The sequence below is a fragment of the Phacochoerus africanus genome, chromosome 8 (genome assembly GCF_016906955.1).
Source record: "Phacochoerus africanus isolate WHEZ1 chromosome 8, ROS_Pafr_v1, whole genome shotgun sequence".
NCBI lineage: Eukaryota > Metazoa > Chordata > Mammalia > Artiodactyla > Suidae > Phacochoerus > Phacochoerus africanus.
The window spans coordinates 54769204-54791364 of NC_062551.1; the positions used below are offsets into that span (position 1 = coordinate 54769204).

Here is a 22161-nt window from a genome sequence, read left to right on the forward strand (position 1 = left end):
ACAGCCACTGCCACACCAGATCTGAGCCATGTCTGTGACCTACATCACAGCTCATGGCAACACTGGATCCTTAACCCACTGAATGGGACCAGGGATGGAACCCGCATCCTCATGGATACTAACCAGTTTCATTACCGCTGAGCCGCAATGGGAACTCCTTGTTGCTGTTTTTAATGTTCTTTAAAGGCAGACAGCACCCCCACCACACGCATCCACACACGCCCATATTAGGAATGGACTGTCCTTGCTCACTGAAACATCTGAGCAATATTTGTCCTCCTAGAATCCAGAATGGACTTTTCCAAGCCCCATTCCTGGAAACCTGAATGGCCAGATCCACCGAACCTGGAAGGTGGGCTCTTCTCGCTCCCCCCATCCCCCCAGGATTCAGAGTGGATGTTCCCAGCATGCAGGACTCTCTCCCAAGGCTCGTTCCAAGAATACTCGAGTTCTGAGGTTGGAAGAGGCTGGCAGGGCTGAGTTCCTCTAGGTGACAGAATGGACTCTTCCAGTTCCCTTTGCCCCAAATTTCTCAATAGCCCAGGGTGTTAGAGTTCTGGGAAGCTTTGCCTTCCCAAAAGCCTGTCAACCAAAGAAGGTCTCTGGGGCGCCAAGGGGTGGTGGTTGGGCCAAACATAGCAGATCCCCCCATTCCTTTTATCAGCGTTCGTCAGTCCCCTTTTGGTTGAGGAGCTCCAAGTTTGGTGGAGAGACTCACAGTTTTGATTTGATGTGTTTACTGGTGGTGTGGTTGCAAAGAAAAGATAAAAGGCATTGCATAATTGGAAAACAGTTAAATGTCAGAGAGTTCCCACTGTGGCTCAGCAGGTTACGAACACAACTAGTGGAGTTCCCATCGTGGCGCAGCGGAAACGAATCCGACTAGGAACCATGAGGTTGCAGGTTCGATTCCTGGTTTTGCTCAGTGGGTTAAGGATTCGGTGTTGCCGTGAGCTGTGGTGTAGGCTGCAGATGCGGTTCAGCTCTGACATTGCTGCGGCTGTGGTGTAGGCTGGCAGCTGTAGCTCTGATTCGACCCCTAGCCTGGGAACCTCCACATGCTGCCAGGGCGGCTCTAAACACGCACACACAACACAACTAGTATCCGTCAGGATGCAGGTTCCATCCCTGGCCTCGCTCAGTGGGTTAAGGGTCTGGCATTGCTGGGAACTGTGGTGTAGGTCACAGAGGGCCCCTGGATCCTGCATCACTGTGGTGTAGGCTGGCAGCTTCAGCTCTGAATCCACCCCTAGCCTAGGAACTTCCCTATGCCACAAGTGCGGCCCTAAAAAGCAAAACAAGTGGTTAAATGCCAAAATATACTTTAAACCCAGGCTCTGCCGTTTCTGAGCTGTGTGACCTTGGGCAAGTCATTCAACCTCTCTGGACCTCAGTTTTAACCTCTGCTTAATGCGACTAGATTTGAATTACTGTTTCCTCCGCTCTGAGACACTCGGTCTCTGGACAAATTAGGTCCCAACATCTTGGCCGCTAGACAAGGGGTAAGGAACGTCTTCCGGGAAGATTTAAGGAGTAATGCGTGGTGAAGAGTAGGGAGAAAGAGGATCAGAACGACGCTTGCGCAGTAAATACCTCACGCTCTCCTGCCCCTCCCAACCCCTTCTCTGCAGCAGGGAATTGCAGGCGCTGCTCCACCTATCCCAGCCCAGCTGAGTGACAACCCCCGTTCTCCTTGGTTCTCTACGGATCGTGGCTCTCCTACCGCCCCCATAACAGCCCAATCGGGGCGGGAGTAGGACAGGTCGGGCAAATCCCCAACGCCTGAGGGGGCGATCTGCCCATCTGTTGGCCTCAGTCACCACAAGTTCCGCCTCCTCAAGCCCGCTCCCCCCGCCCTCCTTCACGTCAATCCCTCCCTTCTAGGAGAGCGACCGGATCCAATCAATATTGGCCCCGGCCGCGCGGAGGGGGCGGTCCAACTGTACGTAACCTAACTCCGCCCGTCTCTCGAGCAACGCCCCGACCCCGCTCTCCCGAACGGAAATACGGTGCTGGGCCAATCGTAACGGCGTACCTTTGTCCTGCCACCAATGAGAGAGGGAGTAGGGATGAACCCGCACCTGAACGGCAGTAATTCGAGCCAATGGGCAGCTGAGAGCTCAGGATGGCGGCTGGGAGGGGAGGGACCGGGGGCGGAGACGCGGCCTGCCTGCCCGCCCGCCCGCCAGCCCGCCCTCCCCCCTTGGCCGGCTCGGCTCCTCCGCGCTGCTTGGGGTCCTTTCCTCCCGGTCCCCGCCTGCCGGCCCCCGCTGCGCTGTGCCCTGCCCGGCCAGGCCTGGAGCCGACACCACCGCCATCATGCCGGCAGTGTCCAAGGGCGATGGGATGCGGGGGCTCGCGGTGTTCATCTCCGACATCCGGAACTGTGAGAGCGCGGCCGGGGGACCCTGGGCGGGGGAAGCGTGGAATTGAGGGGCTCGGGGGTTACAGAAGGGCCCAGGGGATAGAAGTCCATTGAGGTCGTAGAGTGAGAGGATAGAGAGGCCGCGGGGGGGAACTTTAGGGTGGGGGGAATGGAGGGTCTTAGAGTGTCTTACTGTGCCTCTTCAGGTGACGACACGGAGTGGCTAGAGGCGTCCGGGAGGGTCTTAATGAAAAGGACGCTAGTAAAGTCCCGGAGATGGGGCATAGAGGCGTCCCCTGGGGATGAAAGAAAGCTAGGGGATCGCATTAGCCATGGGGTTGGAGAAATCCCTGATGTAGACAGAAAAGGAAGGAGGTGCATGGCTGGGTGGGTGGGGGTACCCTGTGGAGAGATAGAGTGGGAGGGGGCCAGTGGGAACGGGGAGACCTGAAACACAGGAAGCCAGGCTTGAGAGCTTGGGTGAGGGGGTGTCGTAGAGGGGAAGGGGCTAGATAGGTTACCGAGGCGCCCAGCTCGTTTATAGTTTATAGAGAGGACTTTAGAGTGATAGAAAGTCCCAGGGGTTTGGGGAGGAGGGATGGGAAGGTGCGGGACTCTAGCGGGACCCTGGTGAGGGATAGAGGGGCTCCAGGATGGAAGATTGCTTAGGAAACACGGAGGTCAATGGAGAAGGAACAAGAGGGGTTACTGCGAGGTGCTTGCTGCAGGTGGAGTCTTTGGAGAGCCTGAGACAGGGGCCGGGGGGGCTTGGAAAGGAGATGATATTACAATGTGGGGGCTTAGAGGATGTGCCAGAAGCAGGAGAACCCCGATTTCAAAGAAGGGGTCAGGGGCCTTAGGAATTTGTGAGAAAGAGATCTGGAAAGTGGGGATGGAGGAAGCCTGGTCCCAGAGCAGGGTCATGGGTCAGGGAGCAGGACGGGCCTGAATCTGGAGCCCTCTCCCATCTGACCACATCAATACGGGGGCAGTGATCACCAGCAGGAAGGATGGTCGTGACTATGGGAGGCCTGGTGCCAAGTCAGCGCCCAGCTCCTGGGAGCGGGTGTTGGTGTTTAGAGCTGCCAAGAGCTTCAGAGGCTGTATCCGCACGGGCTCTGGGGTCAGCCAGGCTTGAGTTGGTGTCTGAACGCTGACGCTTCCTAGCCCTGTGACCTTGAATTGAGGGACTCTGTTTCCTCCTCTGTCAGGAGGGACCGCTGATGGCACCTTCCTGATGAGGTTGTTGTGACACCGTATGTGAGTGAGGCCTTTTCACATATCCCAGGCTCTAGACAGATCTTGGCTTTTGTTCTGGTTATTTGGCTGGATCTGAGGAGTGGCCTCTGCTGGGTGTCCAGTGACGATTTGAGAGTTTAGTAGGTATGGAAGGATCTGGCACATAGTAGGTGCTTAGTAAACAGGAGGTGTGGAAACTGGTATCAGGTGGCAGAGAGACAGACAGGGGTGTTATGAAAGGGGCGGAGCTTTGAGGGGTTGTGGGTTGGGGGGGCAGTTGTTAGGAGCCCAGTATATTGCCTCTGAGAGCTACCCTGTGACCCTTTGCAAATTATTCAGCCTCTGGGAAGCTCAGTTTTCTTGTCGGGCTGACTCCATTGATAAAAGCATCCTGCCTCTGAAGGTTCATTCATTCATTTGACAGATGCTTTTTGATCACTCCGGGGTGCCAGACAGTGTTCCGGGGTGGGGGTGGGGGGGGCTTCAAGAGTGCACAAAGCTTCCTGCCCCTGGGAGCACCCATGCCATGAGGGAGGTAAAAAATAGAGAACCACAGTGTCAGCTGATGACTAGAACTGTGACGAAAAATAGGGAAGGGGAGTGGGGGAAGGGGGCCAGGACCTCAAGGGAGTGAGCCCTGCAAATTCTGGAGGAAAGAGGGGTCCCAGCAGGGAACCGGTGCATTCAAAGGTCCTGAAGTTGTGGCACACTTGGCTTGTGTTCAAATTAGAGCAGGGGGCCAGCGTAGCTGGAGCCGAGAGGGAGGGAGGTTGGGCAGAAGGTAAGGGCAGAGGGGGGACAGGGAGCAGGTGCTTTGTGTGCCATGGTGAGTGCTTTGGAGCACAGGAGGCGCAGATGCTGCTTGGTGTTTGAAAATAGTTCCTCTGGCTGCTGCGACGAGAAGAGACCCCAGAGGCAGGAGCGGAAGCAGGGAAGTTTTTAGGGGCCTGCACCGCAGCGATGATGTTGGTTTGACTGGGGCAAGAAGGACATGGTGAGAGGTGGTTGGGGTGGGGATCCGTTTTGAAGGATCTGCAAAGGGACTGGATGATGGGGGTGGGGAAGGAAAGAGAAGACAAAGGGGTGTCCCTGCAGGACCCCAGAGGGAAGCCCTAGGACAGAGGGGACAGTCGGAATCCAGGCTCCCACTTGGGGACGGTGGATATAGTTTAGCCAAATGAATCAGGGCTGGAGAATCAGAACGCTCCCTTGTCTCTGGTTGTCTCATCAAGCGTACGTTGAATGGCTGGTAGGTTTCAAGTCTTATCATGGGTGCTGGAAACACAGTGGTAAATAGGACAGACTCGTCTGTACCCCCGTGAAACTCTCAGGCCCTCAGGGAGACAGGTAGTGTGTAAAAATCACAGCTGTCCAGCTCCTGAGCACTTGTGTACAGAGGTTCAGTCAGCGCTGTTTGTAAAAGCCAAAGACAGAAGCAACCCCATGTGTCCATCCGTGGACGGATGGAGAAACACAGCATGTCCACACCCACACACACACACGGTGGAATAGTATTCAGCCATTCAAATGGATGAAAGTGCTGCAGAGGCTACAATGTGGACAAACCTCCTCAAACCCATCTTTCAAACAAAAGAAGCCAGACTCAAAAGACTCCAGTGGTAGGATCCCATTTGTATGAAATGTTCAGAATCGCCAAACCCATGGAAACTGAAAGTAGACGTGTCGGTGCCTGGGGCAGGGGGTGCTGGAATGTGGAGTAACTGCTAATGAGAACAGGGTTTCTTTGGAGTGGGGGGAGTGAGAATGTTCTGGAATTAGATTGGTGATAGCTGAGCAGCGTTGTGGCTCTACTACAGACCACCGAATGGCCTAGTGAGTGGGGAGCTGTGTGGTGTGTGGGTTCTATATCAAATTTAAAACAATGTCTTTTAGCTTATCATTGATTGATGGCCTTGTGTCCGTTTCTGCTGTAGAGCAGAGCGACCCAGCCGTACATGTGCATAGCGTCCCTTTCTCTTATTCTCTTCCCTCGTGGTCTCTCCCGAGATCAGATTTTTCTTTTGATTGAAGTGTAATTGGTTTACAATATCGTGTTAGTTTCAGGTGTATAGCAGAGTGATTCAGCCATTTATATATATGTGTGTGCAGGAGTCCCCGTCGTGGCGCAGCCGAAACAGATCCAACTAGTATCCATGAGGACGCAGGTTCGATCCCTGGCCTCGCTTGGTGGGTTAAGGATCCGGCGTTGCCGCGAGCTGTGGTGTAGGCTGCAGACGCGACTTGGATCCTGTGTGGCTGTGGCTGTGGCTGTGGTGTAGGCCGGTGGCTACAGCTCTGATTCAGTCCCTAGCCTGGGTACCTCCTAAAAACAAAAAACAATCATATATACATTCTTTAAAAGGAATTCTTTTCCATTACAGTTTATTTCAAGTTATGCTTTTTTTTTTTTGGCTTTTCTAGGGCCGCCCCTGTGACATATGGAGGTTCCCAGGCTAGGGGTCTAATCAAAGCTGTAGCCGCCGGCCTACACCACAGCCACAGCAACACGGGATCTTTAACCCACTTAGTGAGGCCAGGGACTGAACCCGCAACCTCATGGTTCCCAGTCAGATTCATTAACCACTGAGCCACGACGGGAACTCCCATTTCAAGTTATTGAATATAGTTCCCTGGGCTTTACAGCAAACCCTTGTTGTGCATGTTTATTGTGTGTGGCATGTGCAGCATTTTTTTTTTCAAGTGGGAAAAAACTCGCTGTCCTAAGTCCAGCAAGGGAGAGGGTCACGATGCCGAGAGAACAGGGACCCTGTCCGCGGCTGCGTGGAGGGGTTAAGCAGCCAAGGGAGGGCAGAGGAGCTGTGAAGGCAGAGGGACGGCAAGTGCAAAGGGCCTGAGGCCTCTGCGCTGAGGCCCTCGTGACTGATGCCAAAGGGGTGGGCTCTGATGTTGCGGAGGGGGGCAGAGGCCACATGGGTGTGTGTCCTGAGGGCATCAGAGAGGGTTTCAAGCCCGAGGGAGGGGAAAGGAGGGGTGGAGGATGCGGAGAAGGCCCCCCGCTCAGAGACAGCAGCGGGAGGAGGGGGGAGGAGTGTGGAGCCATCCTGCTGGAGGCTCTGAAGGGCCAAGTGGAGTCCAGAGGGAAGGATCTAGAAGGAGATGAAAGGCAGGCTTTGAGAAGGAGAGCCAGGAAGGGCAAATTCTGCAGATAAGGGAGGGAGAGGAGAGGCCGGGCCCAGCCTGAGGGCGCGCCCCGTCCTGTCTGGAGGGGGAATCAGCCTCCCAGACACTTATCTGCCTGTGCCCTCCCTGGGGCCCGGCCAGGTGCTGCCTCCTCTCGGGCCTCAGCTCCCCACCCCCCACACCCAGCCCCAGGAGAGCCTGAGCGAGTGGGAAGGGGGGTGCCGGGCTGCCACTGTGCCCCCAGCTCTCCATCAGGGCACATTCCACTCCAAATGGTCATAACCCCTGGAGCACAGGCCTGGTCTGATCCCTCCCTGGGTCCCCAGTTCTGCCCCCTGCAGGACGTGGCCCACGGGGATTCTCAGGAGGGTACTTGCTGTTTGAAGGAATGAAGGAATGAATGAATGAATCTTTAGTGAGCACTGGAGTTCTCGTCGTGGCGCAGTGTTATCGAATCCAACTGGGAACCATGAGGTTGCGGGTTCAGTCCCTGGCCTCGCTCAGTGGGTTAAGGATCTGGCGTTGCTATGAGCTGTGGTGTAGGTCGCAGACGCGGCTCGGATCCCGGGTTGCTGTGGCTCTGGCGTAGGCTGGTGGCTACAGCTCCAATTAGACCCCTAGCCTGGGAACCTCCATATGCCCGGAGAGAGGCCCTAGAAAAGGCAAAAAGATAAAAAAAAAAAAATCTGTAGTGAGCACTGATTGCATGCCAGACATTGTCCTAGGCCATGAGACTGCAGCAGCCAGCCAAGGGCCTCTCCCTGTGGTGCTCACATTATAGAGGGAAGATGGACCAACACACACGTAAATATACTATGTCCAGGTGTTCAGACAGGTAGCAGTGGCTCTCGGGAGGACATACAGCAGGGAAGGGGTGTGGGGACAAGGCTGAGGATGGCGATCTCGTGTAAGCTGGTCGGAAAGTCTCTCACTGAGAAGGTGACATTGGAGCAGAAAGAAATTTGGTGGGTGAATGAGGCCTGCAGAGATCTGGCTGAGGACATTTATGGCAGGGTGAAGAGCCTGTGCAAAGGCCCTGGGGCAGGACTGTGCCTGAGGCGCAGGTGCAGTGGGAAGGGGAGGAGCCGGAGAAGGAGGCCTCTGGTGTGGGGTGGGAGTGGTGGCAGAGAGGGAGCTAGTGGATGGTGGAGGGCCTGGAGGGCACCCCCCACACCCCCTAGAGGACTTCGCTTTCACTCTGTGCCGAATGGGAGCCAGGGGGAGAGTCAGAGCAGACGGGGGACAGGATTTGACTCAGGTCTTCACAGGATCTCTCTGGCTGCTGCAGAGGGAGCAGAGGAATGAGTCCCATTCAGGTGGTGCTCCAACATCGGCGGGTCCTTGGGGACACCCCTCCCCTGCCCAGGGCCTCCAATTTAAGGACCTGGCCTTAGTTCCTGACTTCGGGGGCACCAGACAGATCCAGGCCCGAGCCCCGCCTCTTTTCACCTGTGTGTGTCTGTCCCTCGGTGGTCCACAGTCACCTCAGCACTTCCCCTGGGCCAGGACTGCTGGGACCTTGGGATGCCACTGGGAGTGCAGACACGCCCCCTGCCCCTGGGGAGCTGGCGTGGGAGGTCTTTGCAGCTGCGTTCAAGCAAGGTAGTGACAGGGAGTGGCTTGGCTGCTCGGGGAGAATATTTTCTCTCAGGGATGTTGCCGACTTTGATAACATCTAACCCAGGCCTGTCCTGTGGCGAGTCACATATGTACGTTTTTTGAAATGATGTAGATTTTTTCCCTTATTGCTGGTTTACAGTGTTCTGTCAGGTTCTACTGTACAGCAAAGCGACCAGTCACACACACACACACACACACACACACACACACACACACACACACTCATTTTTTCACATTATCCACCATCATCACAAGTGACTAGATAGAGCTCCCAGTGCCATCCAGCAGGATCTCACTGCTCATCCACTCCACAGGCAAGAGTTTGCATCTATGAACCCCAGATTCCCAGGCCCTCCCACTGCCTCCCCTCCCCCTTGGCAACCACAAGTCTCTCCTCCAAGTCCATGCGTTTCTTTTCTGTGGAGTGGTTCTTTTGTGCCGTATGTTAGATTCCAGGTATAAGGGATATCATATGGTATTTGTCTTTCTCCTTCTGATTTACTTCACTGAGTATGAGAATCTCTGGTTCCATCTGTGTTGCTGCAAATGGCATTAGTTCGTTCTTTTTTATGGCTGAGTAGTATTCCATTGTGTATATGGACCACATCTGCTTCATGCATTCATCTGTCGATGGACATTTGGGTCGTTTCCGTGTCTTGGCAATTGTGAAGAGCGCTGCAGGGAACATGCGGGTGCGTGTGTTTTTTTCAAGGAAAGTTTTGGCCGCAGATGTGCCCAAGTGTGGGATTGCTGGGGCATATGGTGGGTCTGTGTTTAGTTTTCTGAGGGGCCGCCATACTGTTTTCCGTAGTGGTTGTACCAACATACGTACTTTTTTTTTTTTAAAGAATGTTTTAAAATCGAGGCGTAGATAATTGACTGTGTTCATTGCAAGTGTACAGCGAGTGATTCAGTGATACATCATTTCCTTTTCAGATTCGTTTCCACTCTAGATTATTACAAGCTATTGCATCTGGTTCCCTGTGCTCTATAGCAGGTCCTTGTATTTCTCTTTTCTGTCTGATAGTGTGTGTCTGTCTGTTAATCCCAAAGTCCTAGGTTTACCGAGCCCCTTCCCCTTTGGTAAGCGTACGTTTGTTTGCTATGTCTGTGAATCTGTTTCCTTTGTAGATTCATTTATGTCTTCTTTTTAGATTCCACATATAAATGATATTATATGATCTTTGTCTTTATCTGATTAATATGATCACCTCTAGGTCCGTCCACATATGTATAGTCAACTTTTCAAAAAAAGTAAAACCAGGCGTTCTCACTGTGGCGCAGTTGGTTAAGAATCCGACTGCAGGAGTTCCTATTGTGGCTCAGTGGAAACAAACCCAGCTAGAGTCCATGAGGACACGAGTTCAATCCCTGGCCCTGCTCAGTGGGTTAATGACGCGGCGTTGCCGTGAGCTGTGGTGTAGGTCGCAGATGAGGCTTGGATCTGCGTGGCTGTGGCTGTGGCTGTGGCATAGGCCGGCGGCTGCAGCTCTGATTCAACCCCTAGCTTGGGAACTTCCATATGCCGAAGGTGTGGCCCTAAAAAGATCAAGAAAAAAAAAAAAAAAAGAATCAATCCAACTGCAGTAGCTCAGGTTGCTGTAGAGGCACAGGTTCGATCCCCGGCCCTGCACAGTGGGTTAAAGCATCTGGTGTTGCTGCAGCTGCAGCTCGGATTCCACCCCCTGACCTGGGACCTTCCGTATGCCGCGGGTGCAGCCTTAAAAAAAAACCCAGTAAAACCAGGGAAATTAACTTAAATATATTTTATTTCCTTTAGCCCAATATGTCCCACATATTATCTAAATGGGTAGTTGATGTTTTTTCAGTGATTAATGAGACAGTTTGTGTTCCTTCCTCAACCTGAAGGCTACATTTTCATTGGAAATACTTGCTCTGTAATAAGAGTTCATAAAACTTACGGCTAAAAAAGAAGATTCACAAGGGGTGCAAGTCATTCCAGACACACTTTTCCAGTAACCAGGGGGAGGATTGGTTTTTAGTTTTATTATGATTAAATAAAATTAGGAATTCAATCCCTCAGGAGCACCAGCCATATTTCAAGGGCTCAGTGGCCACAGGTTCAGTGGACAGTGCAGGGGCCACATGTTCTGAGCTTCATAGGGGTACAGCGTCAACAGCCTCCTCTCCCAGAACCCTTTTTGAGAACTCCATGCTGTTGGGGTTTTTTTGTCTTTTTTTTTTTTCCTGCTTTTTAGGGCCCCACCTGCGGCATATGCAGGTGCCCAGGCTAGGGGTCAAATCAGAGCTGCAGTTGCCTGTCTACGCCACAGCCACAGCCACACGGGATCCAAGCCGCATCTGTGACCTACACGACCGCTCACAGCAACGCCGGATCCTTAACCCACTGAGCAAGGCCTGGGATTGAACCTGTGTCCTCATGGATGTCCAGTCGGATTCGTTAACCACTGAGCCATGGCAGGAACTTGCCGGAACAGTCTTGCAGCGGGATCCTGGACACTGCCTCTGTTGCCGCCGTGAAAGCGAGTCAGTCCCTTCATGGTAGTCAGGGTTTGTTAGGAGGCCTTCTGTGGCAGGGACAGACCCACGAAAGTTGGCCCAGGTTAAATGCTTCCAGAAGGCTTATCTCCCCCAGCCAGGAGCCCCAAGGTACACCTGGAGCCGTCAGCAGTTCTCGGCCTGTGGCAAGGGGGTGGCCTCTTTTCCACCTGCAAGGCCCTTGCAGCAACAGCTGCAGGCAGAAGAGGGCCTCGTGCCCTCCACGGCTCCCCAGCTCCCTCCAAAAACCCAGGGGGCTGCACGGTCTTGCCCTACTGCCGTGCTAGCCCCCCGGCCCTTGCACAGAGCACACCTCCCCTTATTTCTGCCTGATTCGTTTCATCCTCATCTTTTGAGCCTCAGATTCCAGAAGCTGGGCACCAGGATGCCTTCCTCCCCCCACCTGATTCCAGCCTCCCAGCCCCCAGTGTGTTCGCCTCTGTCAGTTTTCCCCATTGACCCTGTCAGCTTCCTCTCCACTCCAGGAGCATCCCCGGGGCGGGGCAGCTGTGACCATCCCTGAGCCTGACCCAGGGAATGTTTGAGGATAAGAGAGTCCTTTTAAGACACCCTGGTGTTCTTGCATGCCTCCTGTGATGGGGAGCTCATCCCCCTGTTGCAGGCTGGCCCTGAGCAATGGAGCCCAGCTCTGTCACAGCTGCCTTCAGCCCCTTCTTCCCATGTGCTACCCTCAGCAGCACCCATGCACTATCTCTGGGCACCTGGGCTCTAGGTATTTGCAGAGGTTTGCCCTCTGCCCAGGTGCCCTCCCTCCAGGGCCACGGCACTTTCGCTTTTGAAAACTTGATGCTTCATGCTCTCTGGAAAAATTCTTTTTTATGGCAAAGTCTATCACCAATACAGAAGACAATTTCAAATAGATGTGGGCAATTTATTTATTTATTTTGCTTTTTAGAGCCGCACCCGTGGCATATGGAGGTTCCCATGCTAGGGGTTGAGTTGGAGCTACAGCTGCCGGCCTACGCCACAGCCACAGCCACAGCAACGCAAGATCTGAACCTCGCCTGCGACCTACACCACAGCTCACTGTAACACCAGATCCTTAAAGATCTGGGCAGTTTAAAGACTGCTTTTTTTTGGGGGCGGGGGCACCTACTTGGCTTATGGAAGTTCCCAGGGCCAAGGACTGAATCTGAATCTCAGCTGCAGCAGCGTCAGATCCTTAACCCACTCACTGCACCAGGAGGGGATTGAACCTCTGCCTCAACAGTGATCCAAGCCACTGCAGAGACAATGCTGGGTCCTTAACCCTCTGCAACACAGCAGGAACTCCTAAAGACTGTTTAAAGAAAAAGCATATAGACACGAACATACATGTATTCCTTATGAAAATTTTATTTTTATTTTTTACACATAGCCAGCACTGGTGTTTGCTTATTTAGTGAAATGTCCAACTGCAGCCTAGTAGTTAAATAAATTACTGAATAATTCACTCAGCTGATTATCATAAATTATTAGGAGACAGATTCTTATACCATAATGGTGGGATAGAAACTGATTCATTCTTTTTTTTTTGTCTTTGTTGTTGTTGTTGTTGTTGTTGCTATTTCTTGGGCTGCACCCGCGGCATATGGAGGTTCCCAGGCTAGGGGTCCAATCGGAGCTGTAGCCACCGGCCTACGCCAGAGCCACAGCAACGCGGGATCTGAGTCGCGTCTGCAACCTACACCACAGCTCACGGCAACGCCGGATCGTTAACCCACTGAGCAAGGGCAGGGATCGAACCCGCAACCTCATGGTTCCTAGTCGGATTCGTTAACCATTGCGCCACAACGGGAACTCCTGATTCATTCTTTATAGGCAAAGGCATCTGTCTTCATGTATCAAAAAAACTTTACAAATGGGCCTTTTTGGAGTTCCCGCCATGGCACAGTGGGTTAAGCATCCAACATATGGTTTAGGTCACAGCCTTGGCTCAGATTCAATCCTTGGCCCAGGAACTTCCATATGCCACGGGGGTGGCTGAAAAAGAAAAGTGGGCATACTAGCTGCCTTAAAGAAGTGTTTTGAAGAATTATTCAGGAGTTAACGTTGTGGCCCAGTGGAAACGAATCAGACTAGTGTGCATGAGGACGCAGGTTGGATACCTGGCCTTGCTCAGTGGGTTAAGGATCTGGTGTTGCCGTGAGCTGCGGTGTAGGTTGCAGACGTGGCTTGGATCCTGAGTTGCTGTGGCTGTGGTGCAGGCCAGCAGCTACAGCTCCGCTTTGACCCCTAGCCTGGGAACCTCCGTATGCTGTGGGTGCAGCCCTAAAAAGCCAAAAAAAAAAAAAATTCAAATTAGCCAGAATTAATGGAACTATGGCCATTATTTTACTTTGCCATATTCTGTCATGTGCTTAGGTTATCTTTGAACATTCTTTAAATTGTCCATGTCTGCTGGATACTCTCTTCTGCATCACTGATTACGTCACTGTAAAAATATAGTAATATAGTCATCTATAAATATATCTATTTGTGTATTCACACATACATAGAGTGTGTCTATAAAAAGCTCACAGATCATGTGTCCAGCTTGATGAATTTTCATCTGGGCACAGCTGCATAACTGGTCCCCAGATGCGGAAATATCCCCAGCTCCCTGCCCCCCCCACCTTCCCCAAGGATAACCACTGCGCAGTCATCCAACACCATAGGTTAGTTCCGCCTGCTTCCTGAAGCTTTTAATCCCGGGGTGAAGGAAGCCCAGAGAGGGCTTTAGCCTCGGAAATTCAATTGCCACTCAAATATCCATCTCTCTGTGCTCAGGCTCGGTGGCCACTGTGTGTTACACGGTCCATTTGTGAAAGCTGTTGGTTTTGTTTCTTCTGGTCCTTACAGCATTGGTTTTAGGCGCTAGGGCAGTCTTGGGGGCCTCTCAGTTTGGGAGCAGAACGGAGCATGCGCGCCAGTCTTGATGGGGCCCCGCCTCCGCCCCGCCCCCAGAGGGAGGTGCCATCCTGCCCCCCTGGTCCCGCGCCGCTGGGAGCTTCTAGGCAGAGGCTTGGTTCTGGCCGCCCTCGCCGGTGAACTGCTCCTGAACCCTGCTCAGCTTTCACAGCCCTCCTGAAATGTCCCCTTCTGTTGGCAGCCACCACCAAGGCACGAGGAGGGTGCCCAGGTGACCTCCCTCCCTGCCCATCTCGCCTAGGCGTGTGGACTGGGCCCACTGCCTGCACCCCGCCAGTCCAGGAGTCCCTGGGGATGGATCAAAAGTCCTGGATCCGCTTGAGTCCCGGGTGCCCCGCCTGGGTCCTGGGTACCCAGCATCGTCCCACTCGGGCCTGGCCCACACTCAGGAAACATGTAACTAATGAGTACAGCATCCGATGGCCTCTGGGGCCGCACAGGCCAATTCAGCCTGTCACTGGGGTGCTGGCCTTCATCACCTGGGTCCCCAGGCCCTCTGCCCCCCTCCTGAGGACTGGGGGTGAGTGACTCTGTACTTCCTCAGACCCTTTTTATATCTTCATGGCTTTTCTGAGCTCAGGCTACGTGGAGTCATTGCCCAGAAAAGTGACAGACGCTGGCTCTGCCCTCAGGGGGCTCCGGGTGTGGTCCTGGGACAGAGCAGACCCAGACACCCACAGCAGCGCTGATCTGGTGACGTGGACAGTGTGGGAGCCCAGCGAAGGCCCGAGAGCAGGGCTACCCAGTCGATGTAGGGCGTGAGCTGCACATGTGGTTTTTAACTTCTTCAGAAACCATGTTTTTGTTAAAAAGTAAAAAGGAATGGGCCAGATTAATTTTAATAATGGATTTATGGGGAGTTCCCGTCGTGGCGCAGTGGTTAACGAATCTGACTAGGAACCATGAGGTTGCAGGTTCGGTCCCTGCCCTTGCTCAGTGGGTTACCGATCCAGCGTTGCTGTGAGCTGTGGTGTAGGTTGCAGACGCGGCTCGGATCCCGCGTTGCTGTGGTTCTGGCGTAGGCCTGTGGCTACAGCTCCAATTAGACCCCTAGTCTGGAAACTTCCATATGCTGCGGAAGCGGCCCAAGAAATAGCAAAAAGACAAAAAAAATAAATAAATAAAAGGAGTTCCCGTTGTGGCGCAGTGGTTAATGAATCCGACTAGGAACCATGAGGTTGCGGGTTCGGTCCCTGCCCTTGCTCAGTGGGCTGTGTAGGTTGCAGATCCCGCGTTGCTGTGGCTCTGGCGTAGGCCGGTGGCTACAGCTCTGATTCAACCCCTAGCCTGGGAACCTCCATATGCCGCGGGAGCGGCCCAAGGAATAGCAACAACAACAACAACAACGACAAAAAAAATAAATAAATAAAAAATAATAAATAAATAAATAAAAAATAATGGATTTATGTAAACTCATACTCCAGATAATTCTCATTTCAACGTGTAACCAATATTTAAAATTCCTTAAAATTATTTTGTATTAAAATAGAATACAAAATTATGAAAATTTTGTACAAAAAAATTTTTTTTGGCTGTACCCACAACCCGTGGACGTTCCCAGGCTAAGGACTGATCCCAGCCGAAGCCGCCACCTGCACCACCACTGTCGTAACACGGGATCCATAACCCACTGCACCATGAGGGAAATTCCTAATGTTTTAAGTTTTTAATGAAATAGTTTACATTCCTTTTTCTTTCCCCACATTCAGTCTTCTTTTCTTTTTTCTTTTTTGGCTGCCCTTCGGCATATGGCGTTCCTGGGCCAGGGATCAGATTGGAGCCATAGTTGCGACCTTTGCCACAGATGTGGCAGTGCTGGATCCTTTAACCCACTGTGCCAGGCTGGGGATTGAACCTGTGTCAATCCCATTGTGCCACAGCGGGAACTCCCACACTCAGTCTTCTGAATCCCGTGTGTCTTTGCTACTCACCGCCCATCTCAGTTGTGGGAACAGCTGATCAGGAGATGCCAATCCAAGGGAGCTTCCTTGGAGGGTGGGAATAGGTGTTAAGGCAGGATTTCTGAGAAGGAGAGCACATACCCTCGCTTGCTCCTTCCTTCCTTCCTTCCTTCAGGCTCTTTCGAACCTCCCGGTTGCCTAGCAACATGCAGAAGGATGTGGATGGCATGGGTCTGAGCAGGCCCCATCTTTCAGATGACCAGACATTTATTAAGCGCCTGCTGTGTGCTGGGCGCTCTTTGAGAAGCTCCCTCATGATGCAATTTATTTATTTATTTTATTTATTTATTTTTGAGGGCCGCACCCCCGTGGAATTTGGAGGTTCCCAGGCTAGGGGTTGAATTGGAGCTACAGCCGCCGGCCTCTGCCACAGCCACAGCAGCGCGAGATCCCAGCCACAGCTGTGAACTTCACCACAGCTCACGGCAACGCCGGATCCTTAACCCACTGAGCAAGGCCAGGGATCAAACCGCATCCCCATGGATTCTAGTTGGGTTCATTACTGCTGAACCACAGCGGGAATGCCTTGCAATTTATGAATGTGAAGTAGGAGCTGAGGTTTGACAGTAAAGAGAAAATAGTTACGTGGTGTGAGCTGTACCAGGGAGGACATTTTTGTGCGCACTGGTGACAGACAAATAAGGCATTGATTTGAAGGAACTGGCCAGGAAAGGCCTCTTGGAGGAGGTGACAAGAGCTGAGACCCAGATGATGAGACGATGACTGGCCAGATGAGCAGGTGGAGGGCGCAGCATGTGCAAAGGCCCTGGAGTGGGAAGGAGTGTGTGGTGTCCTTTGAACTGGCAGTGTGGCCAGGGCGGGGCCAGATGGCTTTGTAGTCACGGGGTGGAGTCCCCCCCACTGGGAGGCAGGGAGGCCAGAGAGGAGGCTGCTGCAGTGGGCAGGGGGTCTGGACGCGGTGGTCACGGCAGAGGTTCGTGGGGGCCTGCTCTGAAGCTCAAGCCAAGAGGAGCTGGGAGCGGCTTGCGCGAGGGGGTGAGGATGCCCGGGTTTCTGATCAGAGGAGCTGAGGGGACAGTGGAGCCTGTCAAGGGTGAGACGACACAGTTTGGCTGGAGCGGAACTGGGGGACGTGAGGAGGGACCCTGAGGGCGGCCGAGCCCCGGTCACCATCTGGTCAGATCATGCTCCGACGGGGATGCCTGGGCGTCAGGGAGCACAGAGGAAGCATGGGACCTGGCTGAGGGGCCCGGGGCGGCCCTCTAGAGTCACCCCACCACCACCCCCGTGTGGATCATGTCAGAAGTGCTGGGATGTCATAGACAAGTTGGGGACAGGTTGGGCCTACTGGGGAAGGAGAGAACTAATAGGTTGTGGGCAGGGATGGGGAGGAACGGGGAGCTCAGGACCCCAGGGACTGGCCCGGTGAGTGGCTGGAGTGGGGAGCTGAGAGCAGAGCGGGTTTTCAGGAGGCTCAGAGCTCAGCAGGGTCCCCGTGGCAGGGGTGAGGTTCCTGGGGGCTGGCTCAAAGGCAGCCAGGCAGCCGAGCTCATCATTCATTTGGTCATTGTGTATTTCCTGCAAGGGCATATTTCAGCTGGGGGCTGGCACAGGGGTGACGAGCTGTGGGTGGGGATGTGAGCTCCCCAGGGAAGGGGGCACTGTTCAGGCGCCCCAGCAGGGGGAGGAAGGAGGGAAAGAGTCAGGGATCCATCGCCCCAGACTGAGCGCCAGCCTTCTCCTCTGCGTGGTAGGGACCGATGGGCCGAGGTTCTCACCTCCCCGAAGCGCCCAGCTAGAGTTGGGCCCCAGGCCTGGGCTCAGCCCCCAGCCCGGGGCCCCAGAGTGGGGAGAGTCCATCCTTGCAGCTGGGAGGGGCCTTGCCAAGAAAAGTGAGGGCAGGTGGCACCCCCTCTGGGACCCTCCTCACCTGCCCTTTTCCCCTCCAGGTAAGAGCAAGGAGGCGGAGATTAAGAGAATCAACAAGGAACTGGCCAACATCCGCTCCAAGTTCAAGGGTAGGCTGGGGGCCCCCACTCCTGGGTCTGCGGGAGGAGCGGGCCCGGGGGCTGGGATGGCTGGGACTTGGAGGTGTGATCCTTCTCCTTTGGCCTCCCCTTTCCTCCTTCCTCTGGCCCCAGGGGACAAAGCCTTGGATGGCTACAGCAAGAAGAAGTATGTGTGTAAACTGCTCTTCATCTTCCTGCTTGGCCATGACATTGACTTTGGGCACATGGAGGCCGTGAACCTGCTGAGCTCCAACAAGTACACGGAGAAGCAGATAGTGAGTCGGAGGAGGGGCCGGGGGTGGGGCCAGGCCTCCTAGGGCTCCACGGGGAGGGCCGGAGGAGCAGGCTCTGCGGCTGAGGGTCGGGATCCGGCTGAGGGTCAGGATCTGGGGTCCGTTGGCCCTGAGGCGCCCAGCCGCCCTGTCCCCTGCCTCAGGGTTACCTCTTCATCTCGGTGCTGGTGAACTCCAACTCCGAGCTGATCCGGCTCATCAACAACGCCATCAAGAATGACCTGGCCAGCCGCAACCCCACCTTCATGTGCCTGGCCCTGCACTGCATCGCCAACGTGGGCAGCCGCGAGATGGGCGAGGCCTTCGCCGCCGACATCCCTCGCATCTTGGTGGCTGGGTAAGGCGCTGGGGACCCGGGCGGGGGGCTGGGCCAGAGAAGGCCCAGCCACGTATGAGGGTCGGAGAGGTTGTGTCACCTGCCCAGGGCCTCCCAGCCAGGACGTGGGAATGACACTGGGCTTGGGACCCCCGCGATTCTGGTGGCAGCCCCACAGTTGCCTCCTCTGATCTCACCAAACCAACGGGACAGCGTGAGGCAGCTTCTGGACAAAGCCAGCGGGAGGTCCATCTGGTTCACGGACCTCTGATGTCTTGTAAAGAGGGGACAGCCTTATGTTATGTTGGGGACAGACCTTCTGCATCTTCTCCATTCATTCAGCAAGAGTCTATTGGGCACCTGTGTGCAGGGCGCCATGCCGATGGCTCGGGAGGTAGCTGTGACCGCATCCTCCTGACGTTCACGGTCCAGAGCGGGGGATAAACATTGATTGAAGGAGTTTCCGTCATGGCTCAGTGGTTAACGAATCTGACTGGGAACTATGAGGTGGCGGGTTTGGTCTCTGGCCTTGCTCAGTGGGTTAGGGATCTGGCGTTGCCATGAGCTGTGGTGTAGGTCACAGGTGTGGCTTGGATCCCACGTTGCTGTGGCTCTGACGTAGGCCGGCGGCTACAGCTCGGATTAGACCCCTAGCCTGGGAACCTCCATATGCTGTGTCAGCAGCCCTAGAAATGGCAAAAAGAAAAAAAGCAAACAAACAAAAGAATTGATTGAATAATTGCAGGATGAAGCATGTATCTCCTCACAGACGCATGCTGAGGGGCACAGGAGCACACAGGGCATTGGGTAGGGTTGCCTGACCCAGCCCGGGGGCATGGGGGGCTTCTCAGAGGAAGTGGCATCAAGCTGGGACCTGGGTGAGGACTCGCGGTCAGCCGTGGGGAAGGGAAAGGCATGAATGCCTGCGGGTCAGCCTGTGCGATTGTTCTGGGGCAGAAGGTCACTCAATAAATATTTCCTGGGCACCTGCAGTGTGCCAGGCACTCTTCTGGGCATGGGGAGACCAGAGGGAGCAGAGGGCAGTTGTGCCCACCCTCAGGGAGCGTCCATCTGGAAGGGGGATCTGAGGGCCAGACGCATAGGCCAAGAAATGAGTTCAAACAGTGACAGTGCTCTGAAGAAAACAAACAGGGTAGAGGGGGCAGCAAAGGCGACGGGGGAGGGGGAGGCTACTTACCTCAGACTCGTCGGGGAGGGTCTCTGCAAGGAGGAGACATGCAGTTTGAGATGGGAGTGAGGAGAAGATAGTCAGATATGTTGGAGAAAGAGCGGTCCAAGCAAAAGGAGCAGCACATGCAAAGGCCCTGAGGTCGGCATGAGCTTTGGACACTCAAGGAACCAAGAGAGAGTGTCTCTGGCTTGAATGTGGTGAACAAGAGAGAGCAGGGGGAGTTTGGATTTTATTCTACTTGAAATGGAAGCAATGGGTGTGTTTTGAGCAGGTAGATGACATGGATGACTTTGTATTTTTAAAAGATCACTTGGCCTAGAGTTCCCATCATGGCGCAGGGGTTAACGAATCCGACTAGGAACCATGAGGTTGTGGGTTCGATCCCCGGCCTTGCTCAGTGGGTTAAGGATCCAGCGTTGCCGTGAGCTGTGGTGTAGGTTGCAGACGCGGCTCAGATCCCGCGTTGCTGTGGTTGCAGCTGTGGTGTAGGCTGGCAGCTGTAGCTCTGATTAGACCCCTAGCCTGGGAACCTCCATATGCCGTGGGTGCAGCCCTGGAAAAGGCAAAAAAAAAAAAAAAACTCGGCCTGATGTGGGAGAAGGAAGGATTTATATTTCTAGCAGCTTGTGTCTTGCCTGATGCTCTTCCTCTCAGAACCCAGCTTATCAATGTGGGTAAAAGAGGAAAGGACAAATTCTTCGGGAATTCCCTTCACGGCTCAGTGGGTAATGAACCCGACCAGCATGCATGAGGATGTGGGTTCGATCCCTGGCCTCAGTGGGTTAAGGATCTGGTGTTGCCGTGAGCTGTGGTGTAGTTGCAGACGCGGCCCGGATCCCATGGTGCTGTGGCTGTGGTGTCGGCCGGCAGCTGCAGCTCCGATTGGACCCCTAGCCTGGGAGCCTCCATATGCCGCAGGTGCGGCCTTAAAAAGAAAAAAGAAAAAAAGAAAAGGATATTCTTCCGAGTATTCATGAGCCAGCAAGAAAATAAGGAGCCACACAGGCCACAAGCTCAGAGGAGCCTGGTACTGGGAGACAAGCCACGTGCTCGAGCTGGATTTGTTTAGGGCCTTGGCGGCACTGTGAGAACCGGGGTATTGGTTTGGGGGCCCCGCAGCCTCTGGGAACAGAAGACAAAGCTTGTGCAAGCAGAGGCTCCAGAGACTCCACTTCAAAGTGAGGGTGACCTAGAAATAAATCCCTTCAGGGATCGTGAGCAAAATTACCCATTTCAAACCTTGGCATGGAACAGCCCACACACAGGTTTTCAGCCCGATTTTCACAGATTCTTAAGCCAAGTGTTAATTTAAAGTGCTGCAAGCTGGGAGTTCCCACTGTGGCTCAGTGGGTTAAGAACCCAGCATGGTATCTGTAAGGACATGGGTTCCATCCCTGGCCTCTCTCGGTAGGTTAAGGATCTGGCATTGCTGCGAGCTGTGGCATAGGTCTCAGATGTGGCTTGGATCAAGTGGCTGTGGCTGTGGTGTAGGGTGGCAGCTGCAGCTCCGATTCGACCCTAGGAACTTGCACAGGCTGCTGCTGCGGGCCTTTAAAAAAAAAAAAAAAAGAATCGTGGAAAAGAGAGACAGCCTAACAACACTGTGTAGAGTTCTAGAAAGAGAGAAGGGAGCGTATGTGACAGAGGCAGTGTTTGAACAGATGATGGCTAAGAATATTCCAGAACCAATGAAAGAGCCTGATCTTCAGACTCAAGTGGCCCGGAAATCGCAAGCAGAAGTAGAGACTGAGGGGGTGCCAGGCATGGGGGCAGGGAGACCATTGGGACGTCAGCTGCCATCTGGTCAGAGCTGGTGGTGGCTGTAGCCAGTGAAAATAATTTCCAAAGCGGTATGTTTTGGAAGGAGAGATGACTGTACAGATTGTATTTGGTGTAAGAGGAAAAGAGAAGGGAATGATTGGGGAAATGGAGGGAGAGCTGGATGAGGGAGTGGAGGATCCTGAGCTGTGTTTGACTGGGTTGAATTTGAGGTGCCTAGTAGACAAAGCAAAAATAAGAGGAGTTCCCTTGTGGTACAGTGGGTTAAAGACCTGGCATTGTCACTGCAGCAGCTCAGGTTGCTACTGTGGTGTGGGTTTGACCCCTGGCCTGGGAATTTTTACATGCCTCAGGTGTGGCCAAAATGTTTTTGTCTCTTTAAGGCCGCACCCGTGGCATACGAAGTTTCCAGGCCAGGGGTTGAATTAGAGCTGCAGCTGCTGGCCTACCCCACAGCCACAGCAATGCCAGATCCAAGCTGCGTCTGCAGCCTACACCGCAGCTCATGGCAATGCCAGATCCTTAACCCACTGAACGAGGCCAGGGATCAAACCTGTGTCTTCACGGATACTGGTCGGGTTTGTTATCACTGAGCCACAATGGGAACTCCCTATATTCTTTTTTTTTTTAATCTAACTGGACCCATCCAAAATATTTTTGTTTTGACATTGGATCAACATACAGATTATCTAGTGTTTTTTGCCCTCAGTCTTTGAAACTGGTGGTCATTTACGTCGCATCTGTTCGGACTCCCTCTGTTCAAGTGCTCAGTCACTCCGTGTAGCCAGGGGTCCCTGGACGGGACAGCACAGGCTGGGTGGTAACAAAAGCCGTGACCAGATGAGGTCCCTGGGC

General features: G+C 53.8%; 1 protein-coding gene across 2 annotated transcripts in view; it reads left to right on the forward strand.

Moving 5' to 3' along the window:
• Window positions 1-2183: 2183 nt before the first annotated feature.
• Window positions 2184-22161, forward strand: part of AP2A1 (adaptor related protein complex 2 subunit alpha 1) — a 37694-nt gene continuing 17716 nt past the window's right edge. For both annotated transcript variants that reach the window (XM_047790117.1, XM_047790118.1), the window contains exons 1-4: window positions 2184-2386; window positions 17667-17735; window positions 17859-18001; window positions 18163-18356. In XM_047790117.1, the coding sequence (XP_047646073.1) occupies window positions 2320-2386; window positions 17667-17735; window positions 17859-18001; window positions 18163-18356 (473 nt within the window). In that variant the 5' untranslated portion in view covers window positions 2184-2319. The remainder of the gene's footprint in view (window positions 2387-17666; window positions 17736-17858; window positions 18002-18162; window positions 18357-22161) is intronic.